The following is a 15,993-nucleotide window of genomic DNA, read 5'->3' as shown; positions in this document are numbered from 1 at the left end:
TTATTGAAGGAGAATATTGGTGCTTAATGGTTGCGCCATTTCGGCTGTGTGTTTGCATTATCTCTGTCTCTGTTAGAGTTGTCCGATTGATCACGTGCTCAGAAATTGGGGCCTATCACATGATTTTCAACTGATCGGATTGGCTGAAAAAAAAAATCAAAAAAATTTAAGTTCTTTATCTTCTAATGTCAAGAATTAAAATATTTCATTTAATTTGTTTGAACCATTGCTGGTTTACAACCATATAAAAAGTTAGTATGTTAAAATTAAGATTTGGATCCAGTGGTGTCCCCCCCCCCTTAATGCATTGGGGAGGTATCTGATCGAGATTTGTTCTTGGCACATACTTAAAAAAAACAAATGACTTGGGAAAAAAATGTGCTCTGGACATCTCTGGTTTTTATTAAGGACAATGTTGGTGCTATTTGACCGTTGCCACTTTACGGCCATAAAACACTTGCTTTTTGCATCAAAATGGAGAGCATTTTTGCAGCACCCTCTTGATCATCGGAAATGTCGTTGCTTTTGGACTGTCTGTGATGGTACAGATTGATGGATGGAGGTGCTGAGGATAAGTGGTCGGCATTTGAAAAGTAAAGTGAAGAGGATCGAATTGCAACTGGAGAAGCTGGTTTGTGGAAGCTGGCTGTGTTTGTATACCTCTTGGTCCCACAACCTGCAATGATATTTTACCAAATAGTTGTTTTTTTCCCACCACACTGAGTGTGGGGCTGGTGTTGTTTTTTTGGGGGGCTGTGCGCCTGCCAGTTATGCACATGCATATGACTTAGTAGGTAACTTCTGTCGCAGACTTGACGCCACCACAAGTTCACTTCAGCCTATGATGGCGCAATAGGAAAATAAGCATAATTCTTCCTTCAAATTCGCCACCTTGCAAACAACGGCGCTAGATCACATGAACTGCATTCACTTTCTATGGAAACAGCGCCAGAAATGCTCAGCACATATTCGGTCTGACTGTAGCATCACGATTCAATTGTATTTTAAGTCGTGAAGGCACCCCTTCATCACCAAGCCACTGAATTACACTTGCCAATTAGGATAACGCAGGGGGATTTCCTCTGAATGTTGTAGAAGTAATAATTTGAAAATGTAAACACCCGCAGATATACAGTATATATATGTATATATATTAGAGCTGTCAAACGATTAAAATATTTAATATAATTAAAAATGCAACTGTCATAATTAACTCAAATTCACTAAAAATTAATTGTGATTGCTCACAATTTTTTTTTATCATTTCTGAATTTCCTTTTTTATATTTCTGTCCTATTTTTTTCCTAATTTTAATGCTCTCATCAACATGGAATCATGAATCAGTTTCTTTGTGCAAAATGGAAATATTTACTGAAATAATTTGGATTTTCAATTTTACATGAACATTTTTCATTTGGAGCAGTTATTCACACATAATCTCTCACACAATATTAATGTCCATCAACAACAGTGAAAAAAATATTTTGTCACACAACAGCTGCTTTAACAGCTCTTTTTAGGGAATAAAAACAGAGCAATATAACATTATAAAGTGCACATCTAAGGTAAACTAGGACTCAGCCTAGTAGATTTAAGCCATGGTTGCATACTTCGTTGTTCTCAAGTTTGCTTTGAACACAGCAGTCAGGCTATGTTGATTGTGTTGGTCCTTCTTGCGCGGAAGTCTCTCTACGGCTTTGTGTAGACATTGTTTCGGAGGACTACACTAGGCCATGACGTGGTATTTCAGACTCGACGTGCAATGACGATAGCTCAGTTTACTACTGCAAAACATACAGGTAACTTTGATCTTGTCAGTGGAACAATCTGGAAACTTTTTAAAAGTAAACTTTACATTCATAAACTCTTTAAGTAGCCGTTTTCGGTGTCTCATGCTGCCATGGCTGGCAAAACAAGCGTGCATGGACCTGTGCAGCGTGCTTGTTGTTAAAAACGCGCTAAACTGACAGCTCTTATATATATATGTATATATATATATGTGTGTGTTTGTGTGTATATATATATCAGAATCAGAATCAGAATCATCTTTATTGGCCAAGTATGTAGAACACACAAGGAATTTGTCTCCGGTATAACGATTGCACCTCAACAGATCCAGCTGTCAAACTCATAAAGTTCGCAGACGACACCACGGTCATCGGTCTCATCAAAGACGGCGACGAGTCTGCGTACCGCCAACAAGTGGAGCAGCTGGAGCTTTGGTGCGGCCGACACAACCTCGGGCTGAACACGCTCAAAACTGTAGAGATGATCGTGGACTTCAGGAAACATTCTTCTCCTCAGTTGCCCCTCACACTATCCAACTGCCCTGTGTCAACCGTCGAGACCTTCAAGTTCCTGGGAATCACAGTCTCCCAGGACATGAAGTGGGAAGTCAACACCATCTCCATCCTGAAAAGGGCCCGGCAGCGGATGTACTTCCTGAGGCTGCTGAGGAAGCATGGCCTGCCACAGGAGGTGCTACGACAGTTCTACACTGCAGTCATCGAATCAATCCTGTGTTCTTCCATCACAGTTTGGTTTGGGGCCGCCACAAAAAAGGACAAAATCCGACTTCAACGGACAGTTAGGACGGCAGAAAAATCGTTGGCACCGCCCTACCCACTCTTGAGGACTTGCACACTGCAAGAATCAAGACAAGGGCACGGAAAATCCTCCTGGATCCCCCGCACCCTGCCCACCACCTTTTTCAGCCACTCCCCTCAGGCAGACGCTACAGATCCATGCGCACCAAATCCAGTAGACACTTAAACAGCTTCTTCCCTCTAGCCATTAACTCCTTAAACAGTCACTGACAGTCACTCTTCTTGCACCACAAAATGGTACTTCAAAACTAGTGGTTACTCTAAAATGGTTCAATGGTTTTGTTGTTTACGATGATACTAGTGCAGCGTGTTATACCGGAGACAAATTCCTTGTGTGTTCTACATACTTGGCCAATAAAGATGATTCTGATATATATATATACATACACACACATCAAATATATAAAAACTGGTAGCTCTTTGCAATAATTAGCATCAATAAAGTTAGGCTTGTACATAAAACTGTGTTTCTCATTTACTTTTTAATGTTTAAATGGGTCCGTTTTGACCCAGCTCATCACAGGAGGATAAGTTCATAACAAGACCAGGTACGAAGGGAGGGGTTATGCTTGTTCCCATGTTGCTTGGATAAGAGCACCGGCCTGCCAAACGGCCTCTTGGAAGCAAGCTACTGTTGTCGTGAGCACCCCTGTGACCATGGCAACACAATGACCACCATTCAGCCGCTTTGAGTCGGCGCGGTCAGGAGCTCAGGCGTTGAAACCATTCAGCTCAACTCGGCCTTTGTGCAACTCTCTCTGACTAGTTTCCATTGGAGGAGGAAGGAGGGCCATAGGTGAAGAAGATGACTTTTGCTGGCCTCTCGTGGCCGGCACAGGGTTGAAATTTCACGCGCTACTCCACCTCATGTACCCGAAGAGTAGCTTGTAATATTTTGCCATGATATCATGACACAGCAATAAAAGTGGGAAGTTCGGATACCGGTTTACATCACAATTATCCTTACCATATTTTCCGTACTACAAGTCACAGTTTTTTTCATAGTTTGGCTGGGGGTGCGACTTATAGTCTGGAGCGGGGGTGCTCAAACTTTTTGGATCAAAGATCTACTTTTCGATCAACTAACCTCCCGGGATCTACCCTTACCGGCACGCACACGCATGCCCTGATGAGAAACAGCCTGAAACTGAGGCATGCGACTGACTTTTGCAGCCTTTTAACTATCGTAGCTCACAAGTACCATTTTAAAGTGCTTCCCTGGGCCTTCCTAGATTCCTATTCTTTGCTCGTGCCCTCGGTGAATTGTACACAAAGCAAACTCTGAATGAGAATAATGACGATAAAAGATAGAGCGCAACAGTTCTGATCACAAGCTGCAATTCCAGACTGCTAACAACTTCCAGTGACATAATCACGCGCCACCGTAAATTCAAGATTTACCTGCTTTATTTTATTTTTAAATATTTTTTGGGGTGAAAATGAGACTGATAAGATGATTAGGGTGCAGTGTACATTAACACAAAAATATATATTATTAACATGTACAAAGACGCACAAATGGTTGTTTGTTTTTTTTCTCCTCGACACTCCTCGGATCTACTTGGGACCTGTCTTAGATCTACCGGTAGATCAGGATCTACCTAATGGGCACCCCTGGTCTGGAGCAATTAATGGGTGAAATTATTAACACCATATTATGTTATTTTCACATTTAACCACAAGAGGCAGTTCTAGACTTGTGTTGATAAAACCACGATGAGTCTGACGTAAGCGACGTAGAAGAGGAAGCACTGCATCTTCTACTTCCGGAGTTGGTGGAGTTGTTTAAAGTGACACAGAGGATGAAGATTTCATTGGATTTACTGATTTGGAGTGACATTGATGGTTTGGTGAACTTGTTCGCATGTTCTTTATGTTCTAGTTATCTGGATAACTCTTAATATGTTACTTGAACATACCAAGCACATTCTCAGTTCATTGTTTTTGCGTCATGTAAGGTTAGCATGTCGTACACTTATTTAGCGTGTTGTTTTCTATTTAATTTTGATTTTGAATTGCCTTTCAATATGGCATGTATGTTCTTGGTGTTGGATTTTATCAAATAAATTTCCCCCCAAAATGCGACTTATCCTCCAGTGTGACCAGTGTGACAGTGTGACAGTATGTTTTTTTTGTGTTCTTTATTATGCATTTTATGGCTGGTGCGATTTATACTCAGAAGCGGCTTCTAGTCCAGAAAATACGGTACTACTAGACAGAGCTGTCAAAAGTATTCATTCACATTCATTTTTTAAGTAGAACTTTAGGTATTGGGATTTGAAAAGACTTTAAAGATCTTAAAGTGTCAACTCATTTTTTTTTTTACTTTCGTAAAAGTATAAAAGTAATGGTTTAACAAGTATTTAACAAATCAAAGTAATGTAAGGGGGGAAAATGCATTGAAGTGGAAGTCAAGTCAAATATATTATTTTCAATACATTCTATGTGCCCTGATCGTCTAAATATGTTTTTCTGATTAATCCTGTTCTCATGGAGAAATAATGAATAAGATTAAGCCACCACAGCCCCAAACATTTGACTTGGTTCCAAGGACAAAAGCTTGGGCCATATTGTGCGTATTCATCTAAAGGAAATTATTATAATCACAGAGCATTGCTTCAGTACTGATGGAAGGTCCCTCACTGACCGACTCCTCTTATGCTGACGAATGATAAGAAACTAAAAACAAACAAAAAAAACGGACTAAGCACCGGCGAAATAAATAATACAGTATACAGACATAAATGCCTTTCATTTTGAAGTTGTTCTCGGCAGTGTGTTGCGTAGAATAGCAGACTTATTTCCTACTGACATCAACAACACAACGTTCTCCTGAAATAATCGCAGACGCGGTTGTGTTCAGTGCCCGTAGCCAGCGTTTAGCACAGCGCGAGCTGCTTGCCGCAGACCCGCAGCAAGATGGCGAGAGCCGTCGGATTGAAGTTAAAGTCAGTTTAATAGATTTAAAAGACTCTGCACCCTTTGTTGCTGACAGCCTGACACAGTCGACGTTCCTGCTGATTGCTTTGAAACCACCCAGGTTTACACGAGTGTGTTGACAGGCATAATGGCAACTGGATTTGTGATGTCACTTCCTCTCAGTCAAAAATATGGGGGAGTTTTTTTAATAAGATCTCATGTTTCAAGAGAGGAAAACAGTGTGCTACTATGCACAGATTAAATTTACATATTAAAAGTTGATAACCTCAAAATTGATTTTTATATGTATGTATATATTTGATAGTGATGTTGTCTGTTGGATATGGTACTGAGGAAGGTGGTTCAACTTCAGTATAGTTTTCTGTTTCCTGGTGTGTATGTATTGCATGGCTGTGGTTTTACGGGAACAAAAGAGGAAGGTGATGCTCAGATCTTGGCAGGATGACACGCTTATTGCACAAACTGAAAGTATTTCACAGCTTCACTCTTCAGTCAACATCTTCTCCATCTGTTATGGCAAAAGCAAGATTGTTAGCATTGTATTCATGTGTTTGTGTTTCCTGTGCTGCTTTAAACTAAAACTATTCTTCCATCCATGATCTGATTTGCGGATCCTCACAAGGGTCGCAGGCATGCTGCAGCCTATCCAGCCGTCTTCAGGTAGCAGGCGAGGTACACGTGCTAGCAAGCTAATCGCAGGGCACACATTGACAAACAACCATTTGCGTACAGTCAAACCTAAGGAGAATTTAGGCCGTTTCATCAACCTGCTATGGATAGTTTTCTGAAATGTGTTAGGAACCCCAGAGAAAACCCACGCAAGCAAGGGGGGAACATGCAAACTCTGCACAGGAAAACGAGAATCGAATTGGACTCTGCACTTCTGCATTATGACACACGTGCTAACCAGTCAACCTGGCGAAACTAAAACTGTTCTAATTTGGAGTGCTTTTATTTTTCTAAAGTGGCTTCATATAGAAAACTTTTTGTCACTATTTCAATGATCTTGACACAAAAAACCCACTCCTCTTTCCTCATCCTATGCTTGTAATTTCAATGTAATTATGAATTTAAATCTTGGCCCTCTGCGACAAGAATAGCATCTCAGAGATGAGACAAGGCATGACGAAGAAGTTTTGCCATGCATGCACACAATCAGTTATCTCGCCCATAGAACAGAGCAGCAAACATTTTTTTGATGTCGCCGTCAAAAAAACATTAATTTTCGCCCTCCTCAGTTGAACACAGCATTGTGAACTACATAGAACATGATCCTGAGCCAATCGGATCACTTGGCAATTAAATAACTAAATTTAACTGTATTTATAGATCACTTTAAGACAACCAGTGGTGCTATACATGGTGCAAAAATTATTCATACACCAAACAATAAATGAATAACAAAGATTGTAGAAAGCACAAAGACAGTACAACTAAAAATGAAGTCTCATGTTGAGTTAAAAGCCAAAGAATAAAAATGACTTTTGAGACGAGTTTTAAAGATGGGCAGGGGGGCTTGCCGAATGTTCAGTGGGAGGTCATTCCAAAGAAAGGGACCAGCAACGGCTAAAGGCTCCATTTCCCCTCTGAGGCTCCGCTTAGTTCTTGGGACCTCTATGAGTGTCTGGTCCGGGCAACACTATTTCTTTGTCATTGCTGGGGTCTTTCCTTATTTGTCTACCACCACATCTAAATGTTTTTCCATCAAAGAACAAAATGTTTTGATTCAATATTTCTCGGACATTGGTTCTTCTGGGGCACAATCAATCCAAAGAACTGCCGTCTTCCTTATTTGTGGGCTCAGGCCTGAGGGGCAGGCAGATGGTTGGACACTTCGGTCTCTTGTTATGTGCATATACAATATGACAACATATGCATGTTGTTGTGGTGAATAGTTAATAATGCTGATACCCCCTCACAATGCTCCAGATATGCTGGAGGCACAAGAATTCATATGCCCTAATTCAACACGTGTGCTGCAGTCCAGACAAAGACACGTTTTGAGATTAGTAACAAGCTTATTTTAGTGAGCGAAAGCTAATGAAATAACTGAAACGAAATTTGAAAAAACATTTTTGTCAACAATTTAAAAGTAACTATGATTATAGTGAAAATGTCCTATTATCCCTATGGCAATTCATTTCATACATGAGTCTTTGTGGTTGATTTTAAATGTATTGATTTCGTTATTACTTCTTAGCCATCAGGGATGGCAATTTTCCGTGGATACGCGGAAATCCGCCGTTTTATTTCTTAAATTGATCATTTATGTGAATCGTCTAAATCCGTTGAGAAAATTTTAGGGGGGGTCAGGTACCTTACCGTCGAGTTTTCAAGAGCTCTCCCGATCAGTCTTTCCATCTTCCAATTGTAAACAACCCTGCGATTGGACGTGTATGATGTCTTACTTGTTGTGATTGGTCGCCACGCCCCTTTCCGCTTTTTTCACCACTAGCCATTGCCATCCCTGAGCCATGAGCCGAAAGAAGAGAAGGTCGAACAGTCATCTGAGAGTTGTAGTCCTCTTCTCGCGTGTTGCCCAGAAGGGACTTTCTCAAGCAGCAGCCAATTAAAAAGAGCCACCAGATGACATCGCTACAAGAAGACGAATTTGCATGTGGTTTTGGCTCGAATGGCTCCCGACCTTTTATACACTCTACCAACAAAGTGCTTTGCTTTTTGGGGTAATACATGGAAAAATCTATCCATCTATATATCTATCTAGCTAGCTAGTTAGCTACCTAGCTAGCTGATGATTTATCGCTACCTAGCGATAAATTAGTACACAGTACATCCAGGTTTAATACTTGTCAAGAGGAATTCAACCCACAGTCCGCACAGTTATAGTATGCAGCAACAAAGCCAAAAGTACAGCCGTCACCCGAGGTTACGCCAAAGGAAAACGACGGCTGCGGCTCTCATTCAAGTGATTGGGGCAGAGCGCTTATCAAAATGCTTATCTCATGTTTTAATATATATCATACATATTGTTTTTAGACTTTAGTAGACTTCGGCTGGTTCTACATGAGTTTATTTTAATGGTGCTTTCAATTTCGCCCTAAATACCAGCCTAAATAATTATCGGTCTGATAAATATCATCATCACCCCTATTAACAACATCAGAGTTATTTTATAATCCAAGTATATTGCTATCTTGGAAGAGCTTTTTTTTTAATCTTACAAGATTCAACTGATTAATATTTCTACTTTTAGTTCCGGGGTCCAGGACCTGGACCTTCAAAGGATATCCTCTTGACACCTGACTTTGAGGAATACCCAGGAAAAGTTTTTTTGGGGGGTGACAAAATTACCTGTCAATTTTGATTTCTTCTATTCGCACCGAGGTTCATTCAAGTGTAATAAATTATTTGTACATAACATGCGGGCTGTTGAATGTGTGAGGAAGCGGAGGTACCTGGGCAAAAAGCCATGCAAGCACGGCTGTGATTTGAACACGGCACCTCTTATGCCGCTGCAATTACAGGCTCTTCAAATGGCGTTGTCGAGTCACCGCTGTTAGGTGTGACTTCCACTCCTGCCAATCCATGCAGCGAAATAACTTGTTTTGTGCACCTCTCTCACTTGGCTGTTTGTCAAGGTGACAGGTGTGATGGTGACGATGATGCAAGACATGAGTCAACACCAGAGAATAATGACTGGAAGATTTGAGAACAGAAGGTCATTTCTACTACACCCATGTGGTGATTCACCACTTGACACATATTCTCCTCTATGCTGAAGTCAAGCATCCGGCTGACGTTTAATTACACAACCTCCTAACTCAGCTCTTGAGGGGCCGGCAGACATTTTACTCGGGGAGCCAGACAATGACGCATACAATATTACTTCTTTGCACAACTTTCCTTTGGATTTTACACCCTCTTGGTTGTTTGTCTTTACACTATCAAGTATGCAAGTATTGTAATGCTGAGGAATATAGACTCATCAGGGCCAGGCAAATCGGCTGTCACGGCTGTAGAAAACACTTTCTTTGACCGAAAAGTGCTGCCATTACTGTGGCGGCGGCAACCCTACTAATATTCTGCGGCGTTGGTGCTCATCGTGTGCATGTAGTTGTGTAGGAATGTTCCTGGTATGATACAGAAGCACATTTGGGTCAGTGTCATGCCAGTGACTTGTGTGTGAAATATCACATCCTTTTGGAAACTGTCCTCCTCGAACACGGCAGCCTGCTGACTGACCTGTTAAGAATGTGCCAAGTGCTTTGCATGCTCACATGTTACAGTTTCAGAAATATGTTGACACGCCTTTAACATAATTGCTGTATGTTTATTTAAAAAGGTTCCATTTCACAGCTGCTCTAAGGTCATTCATTGTTTAGGTGGCGGAGTTAGACTTTTATCTCGGGGGGGCAAAACCAAACTTGAACACACCTTGAACAGTCAACAGGCATTTCGCCTCTCTCAGAAGGCAATGCTGATGAAAGGTAATTACTGTATCAGGTTTAATAATTAAAGATTTAGGTAAATCTCGTTGTAGTCCTGCAGTCTTTGTCTCAAATATGTAACGTTTAATTACTGTTTACATATTTTAAGCATGCCAGTACCCATGTACACTTACACAAAAATTCAGAGGAGTGAATCAAACCCTCCTTCGCGGTTTTTCACTTATCACTTGGTCCTCATTAACCGCGATAAGTGAGGGAACATTGCGTGTGTGTGTGTGCGTGTGTGTGCGTGTGTGTGTGTGTGTGTGTGTGTGTGTGTGTGTGTGTACAGAATATATATATTTTTTGAATTGTATAGTATAGAATCATATTTGCATTGTCCAATCTTTCCTTATAACAGAATTTCCTTATGTGGGATGCGACTATGGTCCATGTCCTTTATGAACATGCAAGTATGTGAACAAAATACGTATGTAACAACACAAGCAATACAATTCAAAAATATATGCTCCAAAAACTTTAACACAAATACTGCAGCATACAGTAGGGGTATATACAAAAATATAAAAAACGTAGGACTATTTGCTACAAAATGAGACTAGTCATAGACCTGGGGGCTTTTCTTTCCACTCACTCACTGTCTCACTTGACCTCCCCTCGATCACCACCCAAAACAGCGTTGCTCAGCTGATGTCGTGCAATGAAATGTTGAAGCCAGCCACGAAACGCTTTGAAGTCCTCAATGCCCATTGTTTGTGTGATGGAACTCGCTTTCTCTCTAATTAGTGGCCCAGTTAGCGGAAGGTTTTTAGCATGATAACAGGTAAAGAATTCCAGGGAAACGTTACTTTATTTGCATGTCCGTCGAGCCGTAAGCAAATCATTCTGAGCAGCTAATCAGATTCCACTCTCTTCCACGGTCATTACCCTTCATCTTCGTTTGGATGTCACGATCTACAGGGCGTAAATTAAAAAAATCATTTACTATTCCAGTAAAATTCATGCTAATGGAGTCACTTAAGTGTTGCCGTTTCGGATCCAATTAGAGTAAATAGCGGTGCGGACAGTTATTCCGTAGTATTGAGCGAGACTTGCTTGTGTGTGCGCCACTGCGGGCTTCCGGGTACCGGAACTTCCGTTATTATGAATCGATTGTTAATGTAATATCATAGGTGAAGTTTTAATGCATAGGTTTTTATTCCGGGTGAGGGAGTTTCCATTTGAAAGAAGTGCGTAGGTGTGAATTCTATCTATCTATCTAATCTATCATATCTATCTAATCTATCTGTGTGCGAATCAACATAGCTGATCTTTGAAAATGGTGTGGAGAATGACTCGTAGTTTCCTCGCATCCATTTTTGTTCTATTTGTGAAAGAACAAGCCTGTGTTTCAGGAAGACAAAAGGAGAGCAAGGATTATAGGCCAGGGGTTCAGATTCTGGAGACAAGCCCCCCTGAAGCACACGAAGAGCCCATGAATGTATCCGTTTGTGGGTGTCTTTTAGAATTGGTTTTTAATTGACAAGTAATCAGTCAAACGGTAAATGTGCGTTTGTATTGTTGGATCGCTACATTTTTTTTAGGCCCATACAAAGCTCAACTTTTGACTTGAGTCCTGGCTAAAGCCTCCTACTGTGATTTGGTACACACCTCCTTTGTTACATCCCTCCAACGATTATGTGGTTCAGGACTTGGTTCGCAGGATTATGAATAAGAGCCGTTTGAAGTGGCTGGCCCTTCATGAAGTGTAAATTTAGACAACCAACATTTGGTTTGCTCACTATTTCTGAAAATGTGTCGTTTGTAATTTTGCAGGTAAAATCGCATAATATTAGCATTTTACCTCTCTCACAGCGTTTTTTTTAAGGAACAGCCGCAGTGCGACTACAGGGAAGCACGACGATGTTTAAGCCAAAATGTAAGTCGAGCTGCAATCATTTGTTAAATTTGCACCATATTTGCTAAAATCAAAAGCTATTTCAATCAAAAACATCTCATCAGATCAAGTGACTTTTGAACACAGGACCTCTTATTTGAGAGCAGCTTTGCAAGTCCTGCAATTATTGAGCGTTTATGTTTTTGCAACTCTCTTCTTGATTATATTTACTGGATATCGGGTCTAATTTCCCAAAGCCTCTGTTTAGATGTGGATTGCCTTCATTACAGCCACCCACAGGATCACTGTGATCGGCATTGACAGATGCATCATGACGTTTCAAACAAACAAATCAGACGGGCATTTGAGTAATTCTTTGGCCGTGTTGAAGGTCTACTCTTTTCTTTGTAAAGGCGGCATTGATTTCGTACATTAGTTTTCTCTTTACGTATTAAGTGCAAGGACTGTTTCCAAGAGGCCAAGCCGAGAGTTTATTTTTTCCTCCTCCCTTTGCAGATTTGTGGCTGACTTTTGAATAGTCGTCTTTCTAAATCTGCTTGGTGGAATTGTGCCAACGGGATGTCAGAAATTCCCACTCAGTGAATGTCCTCAGGAAAGCCCCTCAACAAGCTGATGTGTATCTCCTTTATTGGCCCATTGCAATGCATTGTGTCAAATCTTGGCTCACATTCTTGGACCCCTTAAATTCAACTGGCCCAGGAAAGTGCTAAATCAAAGATCGTGACTCACCTCGCACTTGTTGGGTGTGGCTCTCACATTTCTAATCGGCTTTCTGGACTTATACAATTCCACCTATTGTACTGCAAGGAACAGAAGAATTATTGATGTTACCAACATGCTGGTGCCTTCCAATGGCCCAAGAATGTGTATGCCCCCCCCCCCCCCACACACACACACTGTACAGTTAATCGTGTTTTAATGGTGATGCCGTGTGGAGCCACCATTGTATCAGGTGATTGCAAATGCCACTTGACTAGAAGCCATTCGGGCTGGGTCTCGATTCAGATTTCCAAAATCAATTTGATTCCATTCACAAGGGGCCAATTCGATTCAATTCATGATTCACTTTGACTTCCAATTCAGTTTAGGATTTCATCCAGTAAAAAAAATTCCCCCCACAATTTATTTATTGATTTTTCTAAGTTGTAAAAATGACAATAATATGAACAAAACTATAAAGAGAAAAGAAAATGAAATGATCATGAATGAAGACCTAGTTAACTTTAAAATCATGACGTACAAGGGCTCGTGCACATCTATTCAAGGTCCGCGCTACAGTCGAAAATGTCAGCACAAAGCGCATGTTATTCCCTTTCAGGTTCACCAAAATAAAGTACTTGACCATTTCTCTGGTCTTGATAAACAAATTCAATTCCAATAATGTTGGGACGTGATGTTAACCATCAATAAAAACTGAATACAATCATTTGCAAATCATTTTCATTTAATTGAGTACACTACATCACAAGATATTTGATGTTCAGACTGATAAAATGTATTTTTTTTCACAAATAATAACTAACTTTCAATTTTATGGATGGAATAGGTTCCAAAAAAGCTGGGACAGGGTCATGTTTACCTGTGTTCAGTCACCTTTTCTTTGAACAACATCCAATAAACATTTGGGAATTGAGGACACTAATTGTTGAAACTTTGTAGGTGGAATCCTTTCCCATAATTGCTTAATGCCCAGTTTCAGCTGTTGAACAGTCCGGGGTCTTTGTTGTTGTATTTTACACTTCATAATGCACAATGCATTTTCAATGGGACACAGGTCTGGACTGCAGGCAGCCAAGTCTAGTACCCGCACTCTTTTGCTACGAAACTACACTTTTGTGACACATGAAGAATGTGACTGAGCATTGTCTTGATGAAAAAAGCTCGGGTGTCAATGAAAAAGATATTGCTTGGAAGGCAGCATATGTTGTTCTAAAACCGCTATGGACATTTCAGCATGAATGTGAACATGTTTTTTTTTTTTTAAGTAGCTTTTCTCTGGGCACTATCACACAAAGGCATTGTTCCTGCCACATGCACACAAACCTCAATTTCAACCACCCATCATCCAGTTTTGTAAATTCTTGCTGTGTTGTACTCGGGTTAAAATAGTCATTCCCATCCGCATTTGTCAGAAAGTCATTTTTGGCAAATCTTCTCACATTGCTACTTCAAGCGCTGCTTCGTTCATGTTTACATGCGATATCATATGTGTTTAAATCATTGATATGCATGTGTTTATCCTGTCTGAAAATGCCGGTGACAAAGAAAAAAAATGAAACTCATATTGTAGCAAGCAAACCATCATGTCATTAATCCATAGTTATTGTAGTTGTTACGCAGGAAGTTCACAAGCCAGTTTTCTGGGTTTGGTGATATGACGTTGTGGGCAGGCACTCCAGAGGCCCAACTAGTTGTATGCATGCATTGGAACGTAATTATCCCATGTCCTTTTAAGTTCCACGTGATCTGAGCCATACATGCAGAGGCATAATTTCCACAGCATCCTGCTTAATCACTGTGAGCTGAGAATGGTTCAAGGTCAGGACCATGAGCGGTCTAGCGAGGGTTGCTTGGTCACTTAGGGTCTGTGCGCTCTCACGGCCAGCTACATTCGGCTCAACACAACCCAAGCAGCTTCCAGATTACATTCTTCCCTCCACATTGTCCTTGTGCAACTCTTTCAGCAATGAAAGAGGGGTGTTATTTTTGTGTCTGTCATATTTGCCTGCAGTTGGTGATCTTCTCGTGTCACAGATGGAATGAAAGGGATGTACCTGAATCAATTGGCATGCAGAGGCTTCAGTGAACTCTGTTTGGACTTAAATCACTTTCCTTGCCTCTATGTCCGGAACACTGGCCCATCTCATGTTTCATGGGCAAGATCCGTTAGAATACTTATCCACTGTGTGTTTGTGTTAGGATAAAAGTGTTATGTTACGGTGATACCATGAAGAAGTGGGAATGCTCCAGAAGTTCCACAAGTTCGAGTTTTGGAAAAATGTGAAAGTACAGCCTGCAGGTCAAACCATTTTTCTCAAACTGATGTTCGTTCTGGTCCAGACACTGCCGACAATGCGATGGAATAGCACACTTCCTGAAACAATTCCCTTCGTATTTGTGTGTGTTAAATGGTTGCTCTCAATTCAGTGACTGTTGCAGGTTTCATTGCGTAAAATTTGTCTTTTAGGTATCCCCATAAAAACAAGTCTAGTGATGCAGAGTCTGGCAAACGTGGAGAGTATTAAAAAAAACCCTCTATGCTCAATTCACCTATTTGGCAAGATCTCATCAAGAAAGGATCCAACATCACTGTGGTAGTAGACATTGTAGGAGTGGGCATCATTTGAATTCTGACGTTTCCGGCTCCAATTACGGGTCTTCAATTCAATTTCGGTTCCTGACAGTTCTCAATTCCAATTCTTAAAAAAAAAAATTGCTGCTCAGAACAAGTTTGCATGGTGTAAATGGGGGAAAAAATGTCTCGAAGAGACGGCTGAATGTAGAGTCCACAAAAGACAAAAATCATCATAAACCTCAAATACTTTGCCAGTAAACAGTTAAGTGCAGTTTCTGTTGGGAATGAAAGATGATGGTGTGGAACAGCAACCACTCTCAGTTGGCCTATCAGGTTCCTCAGGGATCGGCTTCATCCGCCTCGTTTGCCTCTAAACTCCCACAAGGACTTGCAGGCTCTCAGAGGAAATGTGAACCTCCTACTTCAGGAGTGAAAAACACTGTTGTGCTCTAGTTTGAGTTTGCCCCAAGCTAGGACAAGTTAACTTCTGAGTCAAAATCAATCTGTGATACAATGAGTTTGTTATTGTCGTTTTACAATATGAAGGAATTTAAAAGGTGTATCTCTCCTGTAAAAGATGATTCGAGACATATCTCAATATATTTTCAAATGGAAAGACTCGGTTCGGTTTGATATACTTATCTCTCTCTCTCTCTCTCTCTCTCTCTCTCTCTCTCTCTCTCTCTCTCTCTCTTTCTCTCTTTCTCTCTTGTGTGTGTGTGTGTGTATATTAGAGCTGTCAGTTGAGCACGTTATTATCAGCATTCATTTAAATGAATTTTAACGTGATAATTTTTTTTCTCGCGAGATTAATGAGGCACATGTCACAGCGGATTTTACTTTGCT

The 15,993-nt window shown here is 40.7% G+C and overlaps 1 protein-coding gene across 2 annotated transcripts in view; it reads left to right on the top strand.

Moving 5' to 3' along the window:
- The window catches only part of dip2ba (disco-interacting protein 2 homolog Ba), an 84,378-nt gene that overhangs the window by 1,540 nt on the left and 66,845 nt on the right, over nt 1-15,993 (top strand). The window contains exon 2 of one of the 2 annotated variants that reach the window (XM_052058676.1): nt 11,823-11,873. The exons of the other annotated variant lie outside the window; for it this stretch is intronic. Within the exon in view, the coding sequence (XP_051914636.1) occupies nt 11,823-11,873 (51 nt within the window). The remainder of the gene's footprint in view (nt 1-11,822; nt 11,874-15,993) is intronic. 2 annotated transcript variants of the gene reach the window in all.

Source organism: Hippocampus zosterae, chromosome 2, assembly GCF_025434085.1.
Source record: "Hippocampus zosterae strain Florida chromosome 2, ASM2543408v3, whole genome shotgun sequence".
NCBI classification, from domain to species: domain Eukaryota; kingdom Metazoa; phylum Chordata; class Actinopteri; order Syngnathiformes; family Syngnathidae; genus Hippocampus; species Hippocampus zosterae.
This window is presented reverse-complemented; position numbering and strand designations above follow the sequence as displayed.